Source organism: Neofelis nebulosa, chromosome 11 (genome assembly GCF_028018385.1).
Source record: "Neofelis nebulosa isolate mNeoNeb1 chromosome 11, mNeoNeb1.pri, whole genome shotgun sequence".
In the NCBI taxonomy this organism is placed as follows: Eukaryota; Metazoa; Chordata; class Mammalia; order Carnivora; family Felidae; genus Neofelis; species Neofelis nebulosa.
In genome coordinates this window covers 50,890,966-50,914,729 of record NC_080792.1, presented here as the reverse complement: position 1 = coordinate 50,914,729, position 23,764 = coordinate 50,890,966, and the positions used below count along the sequence as shown (strand labels likewise).

Here is a 23,764-nt window from a genome sequence, read left to right as displayed (position 1 = left end):
AGTTCAAAGATATTAGTATATATTTTTTAAGTTTATTTTTTTGAGAGAGAGAAACAGCAAGTTGGCGGGGGGGGGGGGGGGGGAGGGCAGTTGGTAGGGCAGAGAAAGAGGGAAAGAGAGAATCCCAAGCAGGTGGAGCCAGAACTGCGAGATGATGACCTAAGCCAAAGTTAGATGCTTAACCGAAAGAGCCATCCAGGCACCCCTAGAAGTTAGTATTCTATTTTAAAAGTCCATCTATATGTTGTTTATAAGAAATACCTTAAACATAAGGATATGGAAGGGTTGAAACTAAAAAATATATGTATGATGTATGACAAATGATAGTTATATGGATATCAGAGTTTTAAAGGCAGAAAGCATTAAAAATAACGACAATCACTGCATAAAGGTAAAAAATGCATCAGAAATACATAGATCTTCTAAACCTTGTTTCTAAAGAAATAAGTCTAAATAAGGATTAACCAGCTCACAATCTTGACACTTCTACAAAATGTTTTACTAGAATTTTGATACTAAATACTTTCAGTATTTAATAAGAAGGGTAAGAAAAACTTTGGATTTAACAAGACAGTTAGCAAGCTTAGTCTTACAGAAAACACAGATGCATTTAAATTATACGTGAATAACAAAATGTATTTTAAAAGCTTTCACATACTTTTTAATAACTCCAGAATCAAAGAAGAAATCATAACGTAAATTAGAAAACACAGAATTAAATGGTAGAAGTATTATAGATTTAAACTTTGGAGAAATAGAAAATAGAAATTTACGACCTTAAATGTTTATAGTTTTTTAAACATTTGAAATTTAACTCAGAGTTAACTGAAAATTAAGAATCCAGCAATGGGGGTGCCTGGGTGGCTCAGTCAGTTAAGTGTCCGACTTTGGCTCAGGTCATGATTTCAGTTTGCTCTGTCTCTGTCTCAGAAATAAACAAACATTAAAAAAAAATTTTTTTTTTTAAGATGTGTTCTTATCAGACCCTTGAATCTTATTTGCTTGACTATCAAAATCTTACTTCTAAAAACAAATTCAGTGGGGCACCTGGGTGGCTCATTCAGTTGAGCATCTGATTTCGGCTCAAGTCATGATCTCACAAGTTTGTGAGTTCAAGACCCACATCGGGCTCTGTGCTGACACCTCAGAGCCTGGAGCCTGCTTCAGATCCTATGTCTGTCTCTCTCTCTCTCTCTCTCTCTCTCTCTCTCTCAAAAATAAACATTAGAACAAAATTTTTAAATCAAAAAAACAAATTCAAGAAAGATGCCATTAAAAACCAACCATGCTATCATGGTAACTATCTAAAATAAGCTCAAAGTTAAACTCTTCAAATTTTAGTATGGTATGGTTATTAGTGTGGGTTTTATTAATTCTGGTTTAAGGAAAAAACATCCTTGGATATGGACATTTGGATGTGAAATTTTCCTCCTTGCTGGGGAAATTCAAATGTTATTAAACCCCAGGCTCCCCCTGTGACCAGTAACATTACAGTGTAGAGTCCAGTGACTGTGTTAGATGGAATACAGTATATGGTAACATTGCAATACCACACTGCCCCTCTTTATTATCCTCTTTGAGAAGTTTAGTTTTGAGTCATTTACCTTTTTTTTTAAGTTTATCTTGAGAGTGTACACATGTGCGTGAGCAGGGGAGGAGCAGAGAGAATCGCAAGCAGGCTCTGTGCTCACAGAGCTCATTCCCATGAACTGCGAGATCACGACTTGAGCTGAACCTCAGAGGCAGACACTTAAACAACTGAGCCACTCGGGTGCCCAGAGTCCTTTACCTCCTTAAAAATATGAGTTCCTGGGGTGCCTATGTGGCCCATTTGGTTAAGTGTCCAACTTCGGCTCAGGTCACGATCTCACGGTTTGTGGGTTTGCACCCAGCGTTGGGCTCTGTGCTGACAGCTCGGAGCCTGAGCCTGCTTCAGGTTCCATGTCTCCCTCTCTCCCTACCCCTCCCTCTCTCACACTCTCTGTCTCTCTCTCCTTCAAAAATAAATATTAAAAAAAATTTTTTAATCTGAGTTCCTAAGTAATATAACTAACACAAGTGTGGGTAACAGGAGAATCTTTCATTGCCATCATTTTATGATTATTTATTATTAAGAACACACATGATCCTCACTAGGTATTTTTATAACACCTAGGGAATACATGCCAACTTTGGAGGAATTCTTTGAAGAAGCCATTGAACAGGCAGACCCTGAAAACATGGTTGAAAATGAATACAAGTAAGTAATGTTCCTCATGAGCTAACTTTCCACGGTATTTTTTTAGGAATTGTATGTACACCAGAACACTAATTAAGAGAGATGGCTGGTAGGGCAGTACTTTTCCTCATAGGGGAGTTTACGTCCCAAGTTCACATTAGCACACATCCGGATTTCAATGACCATGCCCACTAACAAGCAAGACACAGAATCATACCTGTTTCAGAAAATAAGCACAATCCCTTTGGACCCCCCACCTCCCTTCAACCATCCTCTTTTCTTTGTTCCCCTTCAAATCAGAGTCTCCCAAGAGGCGTAGATAACCGTTGCTTCATTTCCTCACCTCCCATTCCCTTGTCAGCTCACTGCTGCTGGGCTGTCTCCCTGTCCCTCCACTGAAATCACTCATCAAGGTCACCGTGTCTTGTTTTGACCTCCCAGCAGTATTCACCAATGGTCTCTCCCTCCCTAGTGTGTTCTTCTCTGGACATCCAGCAAACTCCACTCCTGCCTGTTTTCCTTCCTGCCCCGCTGCATCTCACCTGGCTCCCCATCCTCTACCTAACTCACAAATTTTGGAGTAACTTCAGGACTGTCACAGCTCCATCACGTAAATCTAGGCAATACCACACAGCACTGTGGTTTTAAATCGGCACTTTGGTGTCATGATTTAAGGGCAAGGACCCTCGTGTCAGACTGTCTGGGTTCCAACCCCAAGACAGTGTCTCCTACTGGCTAGGCTGCTACAGCTACTATAGCACCCCTCTGCCTGTGTCCTCATTGTTAAATAGTAATAATACCCACTCTACAGGGTTATTCTGACGATTAAATAAAATGGTTCACTTTGAACCACACAGGTCATGTATTTAGCACACAGTAAATAGAGTGCTGTGGCTGACGTGACCTTATGACTAGTTAACGAGTTAGTTACTGTAATCTCTTAACTAGTGATGCTCCGGTCAGTTCTCCAGAAGAATTGTGATCTTTAAATTCCTGCTTAAAATTTTCCCATGACTGCATATTAAAATTAGGATGGAATCCAAATTCCTTACCTGGATCTAAAAGACTTCAGTCTGACTCCTCCCCCTCCAACCACATCTCCTCCTCCTCCTCACTCATTTTCTCTCTGTTCTAACCATACCAACCAGGGTTCTGTTCTTCACCTCAAAGGTTTTTCTATCTCAGGGCCTTTGCACTTGCTATTATGTTTGCTTGAAACTTCTCCCCCAGGTATTCCCATGGCTTGTGGTCTTATTTCATATCTCTTCTCAGATTACTGCCTCAGGGCAGTTTTCCCTGGCCCAGAAGCTCCCCCCCCCCCCCATCAGAAATTCTCACTTTTCTTGGTTTTCTCATCCTTACCACTGTCTGAGATTCTTACACCTCGTGTTTATCAATAATAATGATGCATTCACATTTACTGTGTGTCAGGTACTCCCTAGGCACTTAACATATATACCTCTAAAGTAGAAACTGCTCTTCTCTCCGTTTTACAGTTAAAGAAAGTGAGGCGAAACGTGTATTGAATACATTGAATAATGTATTGAAGTTCTAATCTAGTAAATGACAGAGCCAGGAAAATCACTCTGGCCTCAGGGCCCTGCCCTTAACTGCAGCACTAGTGTCTTGAGGGCTCCGTGACCCTGAGTGCCGAGTTCAACAAGTACTTGTTGAATGAATGAATGTGATAGTTCTCCAAGAACCTTAAGAACCTGAATGGTATGTATGGATTTCTGGAGAATAAAGTTTGTATTTATGACTGGCAGGATTTTGAAAATGTGTAAAAGATTCAAACTGTTTAAATGGGAATGTGTCCGAGAAGTAGACTGGTTCCCTGTTCAGGCAGAGCCCTGTAGCATGGCATTAACTTATAGCAAGACCATGGTATCAGAGTAGCTTTGCAAGTACCAGCACATGTTAAAAGTAGAAGCTCATTTGTAAGAGAGGACTAAAGAAATCAGCTTGCTACTCTTAAGAACTTGGGGAGGAACTGCCAAATGACTTGCAAAAACTCACAACCAGAATACATTTGTGTTCTAGATTCTTCTGCAGCTTGGCTGTTTCTGGAACATTATCTTTAGAATTTGAGGTTTCCATTTCTCACCTTACTGTGTACCACCCACTGCTGTGCTTCGTAACAGTTCATGGATTCTCTTCTTGCATCATTGCTTATTGTGTTGGCTGTTCGAGGTTTCCCTTTTAGTTTTGGAGCCATTTTTCTTCACTGGGTTTGGTATTAAGCAAACTAAAATTCGAATGTTATATAAATGGAAAATAACATATTGGATTAAGTTTATGTGGTCAAAACTCAGCCATTGAATTTATAAAATATTCTGAAATTCACACCTGTAGGTGGCATTGACAGTATGGACATCAATTTACTGAACATAGTAAACCTTATTGTGAATTTTTTTTCCTAAATAGGTAGATGATTATGGTCCGGCACATAGAACATCTAGTTATTACTATACAAATTGACTTAATCTTAAGTAAAATGTGTATAAACTTTTCAAATGTGTTTGCTGCATATGAACCTGTCTCATCGGATTCTGCTGGTTTCTAGTATTATAAATGAACTGCATACTGAGAAGGTCTTTAGGAATAAGATCAAAATGAAAAGAATGGTGCCTTCAGCTATTTAGAGTATAGAATTTCACATGGTAAGTTATATTAATTAGAAGGCATATAGAAATAAAAAAACGTAAATTATAAGATGGACATCTCTTTTCATAGGGCTGTGAACAATTCAAATTATGGTTGGAGAGCCCTGAGACTACTAGCACGGAGAAGCCCTCACTTCTTCCAGCCAACCAACCAGCAGTTTAAAAGTTTGCCAGAATATCTTGAAAACATGGTAATAAAGCTAGCAAAGGAATTACCAGTAAGTAATACAGATGAATTTTTTCATATTCTTTAGGTGATGTTATCTAAAATGATTATCACGATTTGAGCAAAGAAGCTGAATACACAGCTTATGTGGAAAAAAATAATGATCTACAAACCCCCATGTTTTAGAATAAGGAAAAATTTGAGTATATATTTATAGGAAGAACATAAATTGATAAAGTATCCTAAATTACATGCTGTATAAAAAATTTATTAAAGTCCACAATACTTTGGTTAAACTATCATTCCACCTGTAAACTCAGACATGAAATTTTTCCTGTTTGCCAATGCACTTTTATCAAACAGGATCTGAGGGTAGCAGTAGGCATCTTGGCCTATCTTTCTACTCTGTTCTCTTTTCTAATACAATTTTCTCGTTGTATTACAACTCAAAAATTTTTAAGAACATGGTTGCTCCCCTGGTTTTCCCCAGCCCACTGTTACTGTACTAAAATATTTGCAAATCATTATACTTTTTATTGGCTTCCTTCTTCCCAGGTTGGGGGCAGGGGGAGTCTTTCTCATTCTCAGATCTTACTGTCCACTCCCAAGTAAACACCATCCCATTTGTGATCCTCACCTGCCATTCCCATTTAATATGCTCAAGGATAAAGTTCTGGGTCCTCTATTTGGAAACTCAACCATTCCTGTCTAACCTGAAAGAAAGTATCCCCAGGTATTTTACAAGTCAGCATTCTTTGAAACATTCTTCTTCCTCATTTTAGCCTCCTTCTGAAGAAATAAAAACAGGTGAGGATGAAGATGAGGAAGATAATGATGCTTTACTGAAGGAAAATGAAAGTAAGAATTGAATTTTCTTGGCTATTTTACAAAATTGGAAAAGATTGGGGTTCTTTGTTGAGAGGTACGTTATTTGATCTACTTCTCAACTTCTACCACTTCTCTCTCAGCTGTTTCTTAGAGTGAGGAATTTTAAACATTGTTTGACAACTTGTAATTAAAATATTACATTTTATGCAATAAAAATGTGGAAGTGACGGGAAGGAAGGTACTTAAATTTGAAGGCGACCCATACTTGTTAATTTTGACAGGGATTGGGGTCGTTAGAAGGGAGCACCTGGTTTCAGGGGAGGCCTTCATAATTACACTAGAGGCAACAGCTTTAGCTTTAAAAGAAGTATTGAGGGGCGCCTGGGTGGCTCAGTGGCTTCAGCATCTGACTCTTGAATTAGGCTCAGGTCATGACCCTAGGGTCATGCGATCGAGCCCTGTGTCAGGCTCCACGTTGAGCATGGAGCCTGCTTGAGATTCTCTCTGCCCCTCTCCCCTACTTGTGCTTTTTCTGTCCTTCACTCTCTAAAATAAAAGAAATACTGATTTCCTAGTGATCATGACTGTAAGAACAATATTCAACCCACAGAAAATATAGAAAGGAATTGTTTTACTTTTAAAACAAAGCTTATGAAAGGTGATTAATATTTCAGTGGCCCCGTAACTTCCCAGTTCTGTTGTACTTTGAATTGTACATGTCCTCATACTTTGTACATAATTTACATTTCGTGTGTTTTCTAGGCCCTGATGTCCGGCGAGACAAACCTGTGACAGGGGAACAAATAGAAGTATTTGCCAACAAGCTGGGCGAACAATGGAAGATCCTGGCTCCCTACTTGGAAATGAAAGACTCGGAAATTAGACAGATTGAGTGTGACAGCGAAGATATGAAGATGAGAGCTAAGCAGCTACTAGTCGCCTGGCAAGATCAAGAGGGAGTACATGCAACGCCTGAGAATCTGATGAATGCACTGAACAAGTCCGGATTAAGTGACCTTGCAGAAAGTCTAACTAATGACAATGAGACAAATAGTTAGCTTCTTTTTCCTTCATTTTTTTTTTTTTTATTAAAACTGTGATAAGATTTTGTTACCAAGCAGCATTTGATAAGAGGTCCAATGGTTTTGGTAAACAATAAACATTTTTATAACAGTTGCTGTACAGTTGGCTGGTGCTCCAAGAACAAAAGAACACATTGGCTCTTGATGACTGACCTCAGGGTTTCAGAAGGGAGTAGGTTGGGAAATGGCCAAAATAAAGTGACCTCAAGGTCAAGTATCTTTGTTAAATATTTATAATGAAGTCAGTAAGCAATATTTAGGGAGCATGGTGTTTCCTAATACTATGCCAGATTAGATTCTTGCATGCCATTAGTAGTTACAAAATTTAATGTGCTGTTCTGAAAATCCCAGAATGACTTTGTGAAACCATATGACTGCTCTATTCTCATTCATTTGTGCTTTAAAGCAGAGGATCAGCAAACAATGGTCCATTTTCCACCTGTTTTTACAAGTAAAATTTCATCAGCACAGATGCCGATTCCTTTAAGTATGACCTATGGCTCCTTTCATGCTACAACACAGTTAAGTAGCCCCAACAAAGATTATGGCCTGCAAAACCTAAAATAATTTACCATCCACCCTACCCATTACAGAAAATGTTTACCTTATTTCTTTTAAAGTTGGAGGTTGGCAAAGTCTAAAACCTAGTCTTTTTAGCTTTACAAAAATTATTTAACCTCTTTAAGTCCTTAAAATAGAGATTTATACTTCAGGGACTATTGTGAAGTTTGAGATGTATTATGTGAATGCAATCTATAAACAGCAAAGCACTATGTAGTAATGGCTGGAGTTACTACTATCTATTAGTTACTAGCAACCAGAAAGATAGTTACTACCATCTATTTCCCACGTAAGTATTAGGTCATCACTGTTCATTTGTTTTGAATCCTGAAAGGCTACTAAGTGCTTATTACACCATAAATGTTCTTGCTTGGGCTTAATGTCCCTAGCTAGTCCCGAAAGTGATACAGCACAGCTGTACTGTCAAAAGGGCCTCAGTGCTCATGGCACAGCATACAAGGCACACTCAAGAATCAAGACATTTTCTGGTCTACTATCCCTTCTCAAAAACCTTATATGCAAGGCTGAACTCTAAAATAGCCTTATTTAAAACACTGATATAATTCCCAATTTCTTATACTTAAAAAAATCTTTGGAATAATGCTTATTTGGATCAAGTAAGATGAAATCAATTTTATAACAATTAAGGAATTACAATTTTAAAATTCTAACTCCATACAAGACGTACTTTGTTCTAAACCTACCTCACCTGATCCAGTAGCTACAGCATCCTGCAAATCAGAAATGTGAATTCTAATTGCTAAATTTATGTCCTCAAAATTGTTCAGACCAAGACAGAATAAAAACTGCAGTCACAAGCCTCATGGCAATATCTAGGAATCCTTACCATTCTTATGGTCTATGGTCTCCTCCTCCCCATTCTAGTCTGTACCCTCTTCCAAGACAAAGGGAATAATGACTGCCAATAATTACCATTTAGCTGAAGAAGCTATTTACAAGTAAGTTTCCCTGAAACGCTTATTTTATCCCGTCTCTGATTTTATCATGTTGTTCAAAGTTTAGAGGAAAATGGCCATTATTCTCTAGGAAACTAGTAGTTATCGGTGCTGTGCTCTGCAGAGCATTAAAACAGCCTAAGATCAGACATTTCATGTACCTAACTCAAAATCAGAGACAAATTAGCTAATTTTCTGTCTTTGTCTAGCAATCAATCAAGGCTCTTAAAGATGAGGAACTAATTAGAATGTGTTAAAAGGTAAGAAACCTACCATACTGAAACACCACATATTCTTGGTATTTTTACCATCACTTTAAAAGTCACTATTAAGTTCTGAGATAGACATGGAGATTTTGGGAACAGATGAAAGTAAAAACAATTGAGCCAAGGAAAAGAGCCATAAACGTCATTGCAGTCAGCATCCAAAGAACTCCGTTACTTTTACAACTTTATATTTCTTTTAAACAATATAATGTGAGGAGGCAAAAAAAAGATAACATTTTTTAAATGGATGCTTAACAGCAGAATAAGACTAACCATCTGCAGAAACTGTATAGTATTACATATTACCTAAACTCAACCCAAGCTCCAACACTCAGTAGACAAAAGACTTGAGGTCAGAAGCTGTTAGTCCCTCCTTTTTTTTTTTTTTTTTATTAAATATCCTCATTTTCTAAAAATAAGCAACCAGAGCTTGTCAACTTTTTTTTTTTTAAAGGTTGATGACTACAAAACCATTGCAAAGTTAAATATACAAACCATAGTACAGAGAGACACAGTAATAAATGTATAATCAAATGTACTATTACTGATCACAATTTATTTTAAAGTCATGAAAAGCCAGCAACAGTCAGGCTGGACAAATACTTGATTGTACCCATGTTTCCATGGGATGTGGGCAGCAGCACTGAGTAACACAATGAGAAAAACACTTACTTCCTTTCTACCTTCCTGGTAAAATTTTTGTTAGATAAGGCAAAGGATGGGCAGCTATGAATCACCGGTGGTTTGAACCATGCAAGAACAACAACAAAGAGTAGGTGTGCAATAAACATCTGATTGCTGAATCCTGGGCTGAAAAAGGGAGAAAAAATTTATCACAGAAGGTAATGGTTGAAAGGCATTTTCAGATGAGAATTTTTAAAAATTAATGCAAGAAATAAGCTTTTAAAAAATATCTTCCTGCAACCTTTATACAGGGGAGCACAGTCCAAAGGCAATTTTCTTTATTCTGTAATTTTTTTTTAGGTTGATCCACAGAGTGGTCTGCTTCCACCCTCTTTTGTTCCACACGAGGGGATACACATAAAACCACCTAAATAGCTTCTGCTAAAGCTCTGGATTATAGAAATGATCAACAAATAACATTTATTTCACACCTAAACATAAATAGCTAAAATTACTGTTCACTTTCCTCTTCCATTATTTCAACTCTGCGAGGCCCATACAGTAATACATATGCTATATGCCAGTCTCCACCACCAGAAAGCCGCAAGATATCCTCCGGTGTCACGATGCTGACCTTATCATCATCAAACTTAATCCACTCATCTGAAAAACAAGAGAAGAAAATGAAATTAATATCCTAGAGGATTTTCTCAGTTTCATTTCAAAAAAAGTACTGAGTAATTTTAGGCTAAGTAGTATTCCATCTATCATACTAACAGTTTTCCAAGTGTAGTCCAGGGACTACTCTGGTTCATTTTCAGCAATACCATAAAAGTCACAATTATTGTCATAACACTATTAAAGCATTTAGTTGCCGTTTTGCCCTCATTCTCTCAAGTGTGCTTTGGAATTTTCCAGAAGTCACAGAAGATGTGTGATAAAGCAACAGACAAAATGCAGAAACAGTTAAGAGGATCCAGCTGTCTCCTATCAAGCCAGACAAAACAGACCTACAAAATCAAATCAGTACTATTTCTCTTGCTATTTTTTGTTTTGGAAAATAGTTATTTTTAGGTTGTGTGGTATGTTTTTTTATTTTATTACTGTCAGTTTTCACTGAATTAATTTCTCAGTAAATATTAGGAGAATCCTTAAAAGCAAAAGCTCTTTGTGGACCTCAAAAATTAAGAATGTAAAAGGGTTCTAAAACCAAAAAGTTTAAAAACCACTGGGTTACAAAATTTGTACTAAATAAACTGTTAACATAATTAACAACTGGGAAAACAAAAAAAAAACAACAATCCTTACCTTGTTTCCTTTTTACCCATGATACATAATGGCCTGAAGAGCTAGACCTTCCCTGATGTGTTAACACTGCTTGCAAATCATAGTATCCACAATTATTGGAGCCAATATCTAAAAAAACGTAAATCCAACATTAGACAATGAATAAGTGCTTTCTCAAGCTAGGTAAGCAAGCAAGAAGTCTGGTGGTTAGGCTAGAGAAGTACTACTCTATTATTAGAATTCAGTAAGACACTACTGTTCAAAATTAAGGATTTATGAAAGATATTTTATGAAGTATGGTAGTATTCACAGAACTAATGCCAAAAGACTGATTTTTACTGTGTTTAAGGCACATATTTTAAGAAATCTGACTTTTTTTAAAGCATGCTATCTGAAAAAATTCCTAAGTGCCAATACAATAATTTTACCATCAACACACACACACACACACACACACACACACACACACGACAGTAACTCAACTGAAGTTATTTTTTCCACTTACCATCAGCAAAAGAAAAAGGTTCATATTTAACTTCTTTCTGGGGACTACTCTTTTTGTCACTCTGAGGAGAAAAAATTTAACTTTAAATCATGATATTGGAAATAAAATTTATATTCTCCAATAAGTATTCATTTCCACAAATATTTACTGACTACAATACAAAACAAAGACAAAATGTCGTCTACCTTACAATTTACTAAAACGATATAACTATAGTTAACATAAAACTGTAAACCCAAAGAATCTACACTCCAACAATACAATCTTGTATGTATAGTAACAGACCCTCTGACCAACTATAAGCCACTAAACCTAGAGCACAGCAGTGAATAGAGCAGTACAGATAAACTGTTCTAGAACAGAGAAGGAAAACCCAAGTCTATATTTTAATCAAAATACTATCAAACCACATAGGATAAGAAAAAAAAAGGTTATATCAATAAAACAGGAAAGTCAAATTGCTGCAACATTAAAGCTACTAAGACATGATCACCTGCTCAAATGAACTGAATCTTAGTTTAAATGAACTAAGCTCTTTAATTCAGCAAATATTTACCTAATATCGAAACACAGGATTTACTACTTTAGACAAAGGTTTCTAGTGGGAACTCTCCCTGCCTCAGCCCATTTCAGTGTGTAATACAAAAATTAAATTTATCTAGGCATATGGACACACATTTCTTGAAAACTGTAATGCTAATGAACACAATGCAAGCAGTTTAAAGATAGGTGGAACAACAAGAAGTCAAAGGATCCTACAACAAAAAAGTGGCAATTAGGTCAACCATTCCTTTTAATATAATTAAAATTTAATATTGAGAGTAACTATAGGAAAAGCTATAGAAAGAAAATCATTTTTTAAGTTATAGCTAAATTAGAAATCTATCATATGTTCAAGTAACCACAAGGCAATAAAGGGAAATGAAAAACAGAACAAAGAGAAAGCAAAACATAACAGATTTAAGAAATCAATAATTATATTCAATGTAAATGGTCTAGAGGCGGCTGGGTGGCTCAGTCGGTTAAGCGTCAGACTTTGGCTCAGGTCATGAACTCACAGTTAGTGAGTTCGAGTCCTGCATTAGGCTCTGCATGACAACAGAGCCTGCTCAGATCCTCTGTCTCCCTCTCTCTCTCTGCCCCTCCCCTGTGCTTGTGCTCTCTCTCAAAAATAAACTTTAAAAAAATGTTTTAATGTAAATAGTCTAAATATACCAATAAGAAGAGATTAACAGAGTGTCTTAAAAAAACATGACCCAACTAACTCTATGGTGTCTACAAGAAACTCCTCAAATATAACTATACAGGCAAATTTAAAGTAAAAGAAAAGATATCATGCAAACATTAACAAAAACAAAGCAACGGTGGCAATAGTACTGTCAGATAAAGTAGACTTCAGAGCAAAGAAAATTACCAGGGGCAGAAAGTGACAGTGCATAATATAAAGGGGTCACTCCACCAAGAATACTTAGCAATCCTAAAGGTGCAGGCACCAAATAACAGAGCTACAAAACCTGCACATCAAAAGCTGACAGAACTGAATGGAGAAACACATAAAACCACAATTTTAGCTTCCTCACTCTCAACAATTGATAGAAACTCCCCCACTCCTCTCGCAAAACTGACAGAACAGCTCGATAGAAAAACAGCAAGATTATAGGAACATGCAATATCACCATCAACCAACTGAATCTAATCAACATCCAAAGAACACATTCCATTCAACAACAACAGAATGCAAATTGTTTTTCAAGTACCCATGGAATATTTATCATAGCTAAAGGGAGGGAGAAAATTTTGGAAGCCATGTATCTGACAAACGATTCATATCTATAATATAAAGAACTCCCAGAGCGTCTGGGTGGTTCAGTCAGTTAAGCGTCTGACTCTTGATTTCGTCTCAGGTCATGATCTCATGGTTCATGAGATCGAGCCCCAAATCAGGCTCTGTACTGACAGTGCAGAGCCTGCTTGGGATTCTCACTCCCCCCTCTCTCCGTCTGCCTCTCCTCTGCTTGTGCTCCCTCTCTCAAAAATAAATAAGTAAACATTAAAAACCATATATACAGGGCACCTGGGTGGCTCAGTTGAGCATCTGACTTCAGTTCAGGTCATGATCTTGCAGTTTGTGATTTCTGAGCCCTGCGTTGGGCTCTGTGCTGACAGCTCAGAGCCTGGAGCCTGCTTTGGATTTTGTGTCCCCCTCTCTCTGCCCCTCCCCCACTTACTGTCTCTCCCTCTCTCAAAAATAAATGTTAAAAAAAAATTTTTTTTATACACACACACACACACACACACACACACACACACCACACACCTATACATAAAGAACTCTCAAAATTCAAGAGTGAAAAATAGCACAATTAGAAAATGAGAAGACATGAAAAGACATTTCACCAAAGAGGAAATACAGATAGCAAATAAATTCAGCCCTCAGGAAAATGCAAATTAAAAGCCACAATGAGGTATCGCTGCAAACCTATACAAATGGCTAAAATAAAGAATAGTGACACCACCAAATTCTGGCAAGACTGCAGAAAGTGGATCAGTCATATGCTATTGATAGGCATCTAAAATGGTACAGCCTCTAGGGAAAACATTTGAGTTTCTTAAAAAACTAAATGTACAACTACCATGCAATCCAGCAACTGTGCTCCTGGGTAATTATTCCTAGAGAAATGAAAATTTATCTTCACACTGAAACTGGTACATGAATGCTTATGGTAGCTTTATTCACAATAAACCCAGCTATCAATAGTTAAACAAACTGTGGTATACGCATACCATGGAATACTCTTCAGCAACTCTACAAAATGACCTGGACTAATTTCCAAAGAATTATGCTGAGAAAAGAAAATCTCAAAGGTTACATACTACATGATTCCATTTATATAATGATCTTGAAATGACAAAATTACAGGAATGGAGAAAAGTCAACAGTTGCCAGGAACTGAGGAGGTAGGGGCCAAGGGAAAGTGGGCTTGGCCACAAGGGGGCAAGTATGCAGAAACTTTGGTTGATGAAAATGTACTGCATCTAGACTGTATTAATGTCAATTTCCAGGTTATGATACTGTATTATCGTTTTGAAAGATGTTACCACAGGGGAAACTTGGTAAAAGGTATTTAGATCTCTTCATATTACTTCTTTTAACTGCATGTGATTCTACAATTATCTCAAAATAAAGCTTCGTGTTTAAAAATAAAAGCACTTAATACACATACAGTAGTAATTTGTATAAGAATTTAATTTTAAACTTGATATACAATATCACACTAGAAATATCTCGTTACCAGGAAAGATGGTTTTCATAATGAAAAAAAAAGAATCCAACACACAGTTCAGCTGTACCTTATCTGAACCTAAAATAATACAACTTATTAAATACAAACTCTCCTAAGATTGTGATTTTAGCAGTTAAAGGCAGGCACACCAGCAGCACCTAAAAGATACAACTTAGTTGTCACAGTAGGCATAAATGAGCCGATACTCTACAACATGAATTCCATCTTAAAATAGAGATAATTCCATGACTTACAAGGAAAACAATAAAACACACTAAAAACACTAGGCAAGATTTTATGTAAAGTACTTTGAGGTGATAAAAGAACTTTAAGCTTGGGGTGCCTGGGTGGCGCAGTCGGTTAAGCATCCGACTTCAGCCAGGTCACGATCTCGCGGTCCGTGAGTTCGAGCCCCGCATCAGGCTCTGGGCCGATGGCTCGGAGCCTGGAGCCTGTTTCGGATTCTGTGTCTCCCTCTCTCTCTGCCCCTCCCCCGTTCATGCTCTGTCTCTCTCTGTCCCAAAAATAAATTAAAAACGTTGGAAAAAAAAATTAAAAAAAAAAAAAAAAAAAGAACTTTAAGCTTAAGCTACATATTACAGGGAAAAAATAAATATTAGGGCTTATTCTACTATAAAGGGCCCATACACCATAACTAGAGTTCTTTTTCTTACACTAAAATATACCCAAAACTTTTGTGAATAGAGAAAATAGAGGTTCATCCATTTCTACTAAGAGATTAACGATAACAAAGTAATTGTTGAACAGATTAAAGATTAAAATATTAAAATGAGAAAATCAGCAATAAGAACCTACTGTCTTTGGCTGCTGATTCACTTTTTTATCTTCTAGATCCTTGAATTTTGATCGAAAAGAGACCATTTTCTCCTGAAGTTCTGGTGTACACAGTTCGTACACGTCCAACATAAGAGGAAATTTAACATCCTATATACAAAACCAAGAAAAAAAATGTGTAAACACACTTATAAAGGTAGTTACTAAAAATATCTATAACACTTTTATAGTAGTACTTTCATAATCAAAAGAAGTTGAAAATAAAATTTATAAAAATCACTTGCAAACCTATGCAGCTGAAAACATCACAGTGCTTATTTTCAATCTGGTCCTAATTTTCCTTTTTAAATAGGCTCCATGCCTAACTTGGGGCTTGAATGCAGGATGCTAAAATCAAGAGTCACATGCTCTACCAACTGAGCCAGCCAGGCACCCGGGTCCTAACTTTTTAAGGTAAAAAAAAAATTTTTCACTTTTTTCCCCCCAATATTCTAACCCATAACATTAACCACAGAGGAGTTACCAAAATTTACATGACAAAAGAAGCATTTCAAAAACATTAGATCAGGAGCACCTGGACGGCTCAGTCAGTTAAGCGTCCAACTTCAGCTCAGGTTATAATCTCACGATTTGTGGATTTGAGCCCTACATCGGGTTCTACGCTGACAGCTCAGAGCCTGGAGCCCGCTTTGATTGTGTTTCTCCCTCTCTCTCTCTCTCTCTCTGCCCCTCCCCTGCTTGTGCGTGCTCTTGCTCTCTCAAAATAAACTTAAAAAAAAAAAAAAAAAAATAGATCAGTTGCTGTGAAAATAATTGACACTTATAACGGACAATGGAAATCAATTTACAAATGGGGTCACTTAATGACTCTTTGTAACTTGAAATACTCCTTTACACAGAAATAAGTGGTACAGTTTAATAACTAAATATTAATACATATTTATAGTTAACACTAGTAAATACTTCCAACTACATTTGACCCTATCATGTAACACTAAGTATATCTAAAATTGTATTAAGAATTTCAGCTGTCTCCCAAGGATCAAGGACTGTGGATATGTAGCAGAGCTACAGTTCCATAAAACAGTTCTTAAGGCTGGCTCTTACTGAAGAGATTATAATTAGTGCACTAGAGAGTGTAGTTTATTATAATACTGCTGGGTCAGTATCTATGGAGTTGAGGATCTGCTCTAGAGCAGTGTTTCTGGGAGAGTGAAGGGCAACCATCAGAATTAACTGGGAATCTTTCAAAAAATTGTAAGACCTCAGGGCCTACTTAATCAAATGCTGAGGGTGCTGGTGGTAAAAATCAGGCTTGTGTATGAATGATTTAAAAGAAAAAGGATAGGGGCGCTTGGGTGGCTCAGGCGGTTGAGTGTCCAACTTCGGCTCAGGTCATGATCTCGAGCGAGGTTCACGGGTTCAAGCCCCGTGTCGGGCTCTGTGCTGACAGCTCGGAGCCTGGAGCCTGCTTCAATTCTGTGTCTCCCTCTCTTTCTGCCCCTCCCACACTCACGCTCTGTCTCTCTCTCCCTCAAAAATATAAATAAACACACAAAAAAAATTTTTTTAAGAAAAGGGACAATAGATAATTCCAATACACAGTCTTGGTTAATTAAGAACCACTTATCTAATGTTAATAACTTCCCTTACAGTATTTTGAAGTTTATCCCTAAAGGAATAAAGAAACCTTTAAGTCAGGGATTTCTATCAAAGAATTACAATATTTTATTATACTGAAGCTCATTACTAACCTTAAGAACTTTAGCATTCACAGATTCCTTCTCTTTATAAAAAAATCGAACCATCTGAATAGTCAAGTAAGCAGGTAGTCGGCTGATCTTGGACTGAGGAGAAAAAATAAATCCTATCACATGCAAATAACACACAAGTTTTTAATTCCTTGGTTTGGTACAAAGACTGGCTAACATTAATTAACTGGAAACCTTTCATCAAAATGGATTCAATTTCAAAAGGAATGCACAACTTACAGATTTGATGTATAAAGCATTTCTTTGCAATGTCGGAGACTGTTTGGTGATTTCTTCCTGAAGTCGCTACAAAAAAAAAAAAAAAAAAAAAAAAAAAGGAACATAACAGAAGACCAAACATTTTTAGTTTTAAAATTTTTTTTCTGCAATATAGAATCACACTTTTTTTTTTTAAATAAGTTCTATGCCCAAAGTGGGGCTTGAACTCGTGACCTTGGGGATCCAGAATCACATGCCAGGGGTGACTGGGTGGTTCAGTCGGTTAAGCGTACGACTTTGGCTCAGGTCATGATCTCGCAGTTTGTGAGTTCAAGCCCCACGTCGGGCTCTGTGCTGATAGCTCAGGGCCTGGAGGCTGCTTTAGATTCTGTGTCTCCCTCTCTGCCCCTCCCCTGCTCACACTCTGTCTCTCAATAATAAACAAATGTTAAAAAAAAAAAAAAATTTTTTTTTAATTTTTTTTTTAAACATTTATTTTTCTTTTATTTTTGAGACAGAGAGAGACAGAGCATGAACGGGAGAGGGCCAGAGAGAGAAGGAGACACAGAATCCAAAGCAGGCTCCAGGCTCTGAGCTGTCAGGACAGAGCCCGATGCGGGGCTAGAACTCACAGAGTGGGAGATCATGACCTGAGCCGAAGTCGGATGCCCAACCGACTGAGCCACCCAGGTGCCCCTAAAAAAAAAAAAAAAAAAAAAAAAAAAAAAAAAAGAATCACATGCCAGCCAGGCACCCCTAGAATCTACTTTTAATTCTGTTAGACAACATATGAACATGGATTTATACCACCGAAAAATCATCTAAATGAAGACAATGTACGAAGGCCTTTAGATTTGGTTCAGTTCTGAAAAGGCATCAAATAATTTACACTAGTGTGAACTCCTCAGAATGTAAATAACGTTTGAAGTTTTTAAATTGTGACCCAAATGTTGCTCATATTCTGAGTTTACACTGTATTTTATATAATATAAAAAAGCCTTTTATGGCTTCTGTCTACATACAATCAGAATACTATTAAAGGACAATTAAGAAAATGTAGAGAATCCTTGTTCTTTATGCTTTATGTATAAAAACCTTCCAGAACCAATTACTATTAAATATGAGAAAAGTCATCACAGAGAAAACCTGTGTTTTTCTAACATATGTTAGAAAAACTAACATATGTTAATCTAACATATGTGGAAAGCCGCTTTACATATCTTAACCATCATGTCTGCTTTTCCATTTCTTACAGCCTATGTGATGCTCAGCAAGGCAGTTACCCCTCTGCACATCATATGGAAATGATAACAACAACCACATATATATCATAGTGCTGTTAGAATTACATGAGTCAGAATGTGTAGAAAACATGCACAACCATTTGGCATATATTCTATGTTCAATAAACATTAGCTACTATTATTTTTCATATCAAAAAAAACACTAATGTGCTCTGCTTCATAAGAACATTTAATATCCAAGACATTTAAGTTAAAACAATTTACTGTTAATGTGTACTATAAAATTACTTATATAAAAATTTTCTTAATTTTTAAACATTACTAATATTACAAAAGGAATCACCATGTAGCTTTTTTTTTTTTTTTTTTTTTTTTAATTTTTTTTTCAACGTTTTTTTTATTTATTTTTGGGACAGAGAGAGACAGAGCATGAACGGGGGAGGGGCAGAGAGAGAGGGAGACACAGAATCAGAAACAGGCTCCAGGCTCCGAGCCATCAGCCCAGAGCCTGACGCGGGGCTCGAACTCACGGACCGCGAGATCGTGACCTGGCTGAAGTCGGACGCTTAACCGACTGCGCCACCCAGGCGCCCCACCATGTAGCTTTTTAACACTTAATCAAGTCTGTTCATCAGCAAAAATGGTAAAGAAATATGGAGCCAAATTACTCTAGAATAATCAGAACAAATGATAATAAAGCATCTAAAAAACAGGCAACATGGGGCCGCCTGAGTGGCTCAGTTGGTTAAGCGTCTGACTCTCAATTTCAGCTCAGATCATGATCTCATGGTTCGTGGGTTTGAGCCCTGTGTCAGGCTCTGTGCTGGTAGTGCGAAGCCTGCTTGGAATTCTGTCTCCCTCTCTCTGCCTCTCTCTCTCTCAATAAATAAATACACATTTTTTAGAAATTATTATAAAAATGGGCAAGACAATACAGTATCTGAAAAATACATGCTTTTCAAGAAAGCATATCTGGCATGATGTTATTCATCAGGTAAGCTATATGAATTATCAATCCACTATCATCTAGAAGAGCCAAGCACATTTAGCTTTTCCAGAATTTTATAAAATTATGAAGAAAACATTGTCCTGGAGAGTTCCTGCCAAAACATTCCATTCCCTTCTACACTCTCCAATTACATTTATACTTCATTTGATGCCTTGAAACTTGCACATCATGATTTATTATAGGACTCTTAGGAGTTAGCTATTATTTGTAAGCTTTTAAAATAAACTTCTCTTAAAAGCCATTAGGCCTCATTACAACTCCCCTTCAGTATCACAGAGCAGAGAATATTACTATTTGCCTCTTATGTCCACATTTACCAACCCCTTCCCTAGCCAATCTTATCCCAAACTATAGATGGGAACTCCCTGATGACAAATGATCTTGTTTATCAATGCAATCCCTGACTCAATTCATTGCCTATCTTCAAGACATGTACATATTTCCCAAACCAAATCAAAGTACTAAATTAGCAAGCAAAACTGTTAAATTTTATCAATCTTCTCATTAAAGCATACATTCTATAATACGGAAACGGTGAAAGAGTACTAACTGGATAATGACAGTATCAAGTTCTAGACCCGGCTCTGCCACAAACCAATTAAGTCACTTACATTCTGGGGCCTCAACTGTAATACTGGTGCAGTGGCAGAGGACCCACATGGCCTGATTTGAACAGTAAAATCCCAGTTTATACTATACTCATCATTACTAATACACCCTCATCATAATACCCTCAGAGGCCTCCTACAAGCCTCTGGTCACAACATTTTTGTCAACCTATCACGCACATAATACACAACCTTGTGGTTATGTGTGTTTCCATTAAATGATATGTTGACACATTATCGTCTTCACAGCCAACTACACTCTAATTCATCCCTGAACAAAGCTTATCTAACAAACATTATTTTCTCCTTAAGGCTTATCTAACAAACATTCACACACAGTCTTCTTGGCCTCAGAACACTAGACAGCACTTCAGCACTTTGGCTCAAGGCCACTCTAAACAGCAAATCACCAACAAAAAGCACAAAACGCAAAAAAAAAAAAAAAAAAAAAAAAAAAATTGTGGTACTAAAATTACTGCAAAAGGACACTTGCTTATTTCATGAGTTGAAACTAGAAGACAGAGCATCACCTTTTTGGACCTCAGGTGAGACTGTGTCCATTAACTCAAAATTTTTGCCACTATGGAACATGTCTACAAATGATTATGAAAGCACCACAAGTATTGATATTAGAGGTATAAATAAATTTTAGTTAAGTAGGTGTATCTGCAAATAGAGAATCCATTTACAATTAAGATCAACTGTAATTGAACTTACCAATTTAAGTCCTGTAAAAAGATACTTGACTTCTTGATTGATAAAACAGCTAAGCTGAAGCTGATTTTCCTTCCCTTTAGTGACTTCTTCTTCTTCAGATTCTGTACATTTCATGCTTGAGAAATAAGATAAGGAATATACCAACAGGCATTCACTTTGTTACATAATCCTGAATATAATAAATTATCCTAATGCTATTAAAATTAATAGCATCACTATTTGCAAATGACAAATCCGATAAAGGGTTAGTATCCAAAACATATAAAGAACTTATACAACACCAAAAAATAATAATAATTCAATTAAAAATGGGCAGAAGACATAGACATTTCTCCAGAGCAGATATACAGACAGGCAACACAAAAAAAGATGTTCAGCATCACTAATCATCAGGAGAATGCAAATCAAACCCACAATATCACCTCACATCTGTCAGAATGGCTAAAATGACAAGTGCTGGCAAGAATGTGGAGAAAAAGGAACTCTCATGAACTGCTGGTGGAAATGCAAACAGGTGCAGCCACTGTGGAACACAGTACAGAACAACCATATGATCCAGGAATTCCACTACTAGGTATTTATCCACAGAATATGGAAACGCTAATTTGAAAAGACATATAGGCACCCCCATGTTTATTGCATTATTTACAACAGCCAAGTTATGGAAACAGCCCAAGTGTCCGTTGATGGATGAATGGATAAAGATGTGTTATATATACACAATGGAATATTATTCAGCCACAAAAAAAAAAAAGACTGATATTTTGCAATCTGCAACAACATGAATGGAGCTAGAGGGTATTACGTTAAGTGAAATAAGTTAATCAGAAAAAGACACATACTGTTTGATTTCACTCGTGGAATTTAAGAAATAAAATCAAATGAACAAAGAGACAAACCAAGAAACAGACTCTTCTTAGCTATAGAGAACAAACTGATGGTTACTAGAGGGGAGGTGGGTGAAATAGGAAAATGAGCACTGAGTAATGTGTAGAACTGCTGAATCACTATATTATACGCTTGAAACTAATAACATTGTATGTTATAACTATACTGGAATTTAAAAAAAAAAAGCATCATACACTGGTATTTAAAACATTTTGGTTTCCAAGTAGATTCATTTCAACATACTTAAAAGTGCTCCATTCACTTACCAACAATATGAGTAGTGAGTGTATAAAAGGATAAACTCTCAACAAATATACATTGGTACTCATAGTATTGAATGGTTTTAACACTAAGGTACATAAACAGAAATCTTTAAGCTTCTACCCATGACCTAGAAAATAGGCCTTCCCTAAATTCATGAATTCATGTTTTATTGGCTCAATCTCATGTATACAATTTGGCTGATACATTGTTTCATACATTTAAAAAATTAATTCCCTATGAAGTAAAAAAAAAAAAAATTCCCTATGAAGTGAATTAATGAGGTTGACTCCGCTAAAGATATTCTTAGGAAAAAATAATGAATATCCTTATTAAAGTATATACTTACCTAAACATTAGGATTACTCTAATGGGTATATTTTTCCAAATTCCTAAGTTTCACCATATTTTTCAGGCATAAAGCCTCTGAAGAATTTTTCATACCCCATCCACCACTCCAATCAGTCAACAATGCTACTGATACCCATCTACTTCTAGTAAGTTATGAGTACAGCCTCTACAAATCTTGGCTCATAAGGATACGTAGTTTCAAACTCAACTCCGAAGAACTGATCAATTAAGCTTTTCTTTTTAGAAGGTGTCACTGCTGATGCAGATGAAGAATCTGTCTGCAAAAATTAAAACAAAAATTCCAAATTTACTTTATATAGATACTAATGTGTATTTCTTCCCTCATAATCCAATTTAGTAAATACATATTTAAGCTTTTTAAAACGTAAGCCCCTTCTGTAAAATCCTTCTATTCAAAAAACATCACCAAAAGACTACAGATGCTCAATAATATCTTCTATGTTTAATAAATAATACACTGAATTCAAGTGTCAAATGCAAGCTTTCAAATTCCAACTACAGACTGAGCATGTTAAAGTATTCAAGTACATGTGTATCTATTAAGATGAATTTATTTCAAGCCTTTGGGATTGGTGAGTAGGGGGAAATCAAGGTATAATGGAAGTCTATAAGCACAAATAGATTTCAATCACCTCTTTAACAGAATCATCTTCTATAGCTTCCAATTTCTGTTGCAATACTCGCATCATTTGTATCCAACATTCATTAGCATCCTGTAATTTAAAAATGACACACTAAATAATCCTGGCTGTGACAGTGTTTTACCCATAAGAGTCTTCCAAAAGAAGTACTGTTTCCTTAGGGAAGGGAAATAAAGCTATTTTATTTAAAAATATTAAGTCAAATGAGATATTATATGATCTTCCAAGCAAAGAATTCCAGAACATTCATTCATTCAAGAGAGGTTCACTGATCTCTTCCTTATGCTAAACACTGTTTAAGACACTAAGAATAAACACAGCCGTGACCAAAACAGAAGAAGTTCTCAAGGGGGATATAAATAAAATATAACATAAATTCACCTAAAGAGAAGTTATGAAGAAAAAAAAAATATGGGAGCAGAAAGTGATGAGGTGAAAGGAAGTGTGCTATTTCAATAGGATAGTCAAGAAAGCTTCTCTGACGCCTTGACATTTGAGCCGGAAGACCCAAACAATATGAGGAAGCAAGCCATGCACTTATCTGTAAGCTAAAGAAAGAAGAGCAAAGACCCTGCAGAAAGAGGGTATGTGGAGGGTTTAAAAAATAGCAAGGAAGCCAGTGAGTGTACAGGAGAGCCAAAGTAAGCAAGGGTGAGAGTGGTACATGATGAGCTCAGGGAGGTAGCCAGGAATAAGATTATTCAGGACTGGGATAGAAAATCACTAAGAGGCAATCAACAAGGGACCAAGGATTATTCCTTAGTAACAGTTTAAGGACTCTAAAAGGTTGTGTGGAGAAACCCGCAAAAAGACGGACAA

The 23,764-nt window shown here is 36.7% G+C and overlaps 2 protein-coding genes across 2 annotated transcripts in view; one reads left to right on the top strand and one right to left on the bottom strand.

Annotated features, from left to right (window-relative positions):
- The window catches only part of THOC1 (THO complex subunit 1), a 61,174-nt gene extending 54,126 nt beyond the window's left edge, over positions 1 to 7,048 (top strand). Inside the window, exons 18-21 of the mRNA XM_058692559.1 lie at positions 2,156 to 2,239; positions 4,952 to 5,099; positions 5,830 to 5,905; positions 6,638 to 7,048. Coding sequence (XP_058548542.1) covers positions 2,156 to 2,239; positions 4,952 to 5,099; positions 5,830 to 5,905; positions 6,638 to 6,933 — 604 coding nt within the window. The 3' untranslated portion in view covers positions 6,934 to 7,048. The remainder of the gene's footprint in view (positions 1 to 2,155; positions 2,240 to 4,951; positions 5,100 to 5,829; positions 5,906 to 6,637) is intronic.
- A 1,863-nt stretch (positions 7,049 to 8,911) lies between these two features.
- USP14 (ubiquitin specific peptidase 14) overlaps positions 8,912 to 23,764 on the bottom strand; it is a 50,484-nt gene continuing 35,631 nt past the window's right edge. The window contains exons 8-16 of the mRNA XM_058692560.1: positions 22,937 to 23,017; positions 22,476 to 22,561; positions 20,784 to 20,898; positions 17,227 to 17,292; positions 16,990 to 17,082; positions 15,257 to 15,385; positions 11,157 to 11,217; positions 10,673 to 10,780; positions 8,912 to 10,027 (exon numbers count right to left, since the gene is read on the bottom strand). Of these exons, the coding sequence (XP_058548543.1) occupies positions 9,876 to 10,027; positions 10,673 to 10,780; positions 11,157 to 11,217; positions 15,257 to 15,385; positions 16,990 to 17,082; positions 17,227 to 17,292; positions 20,784 to 20,898; positions 22,476 to 22,561; positions 22,937 to 23,017 (891 nt within the window). The 3' untranslated portion in view covers positions 8,912 to 9,875. The remainder of the gene's footprint in view (positions 10,028 to 10,672; positions 10,781 to 11,156; positions 11,218 to 15,256; positions 15,386 to 16,989; positions 17,083 to 17,226; positions 17,293 to 20,783; positions 20,899 to 22,475; positions 22,562 to 22,936; positions 23,018 to 23,764) is intronic.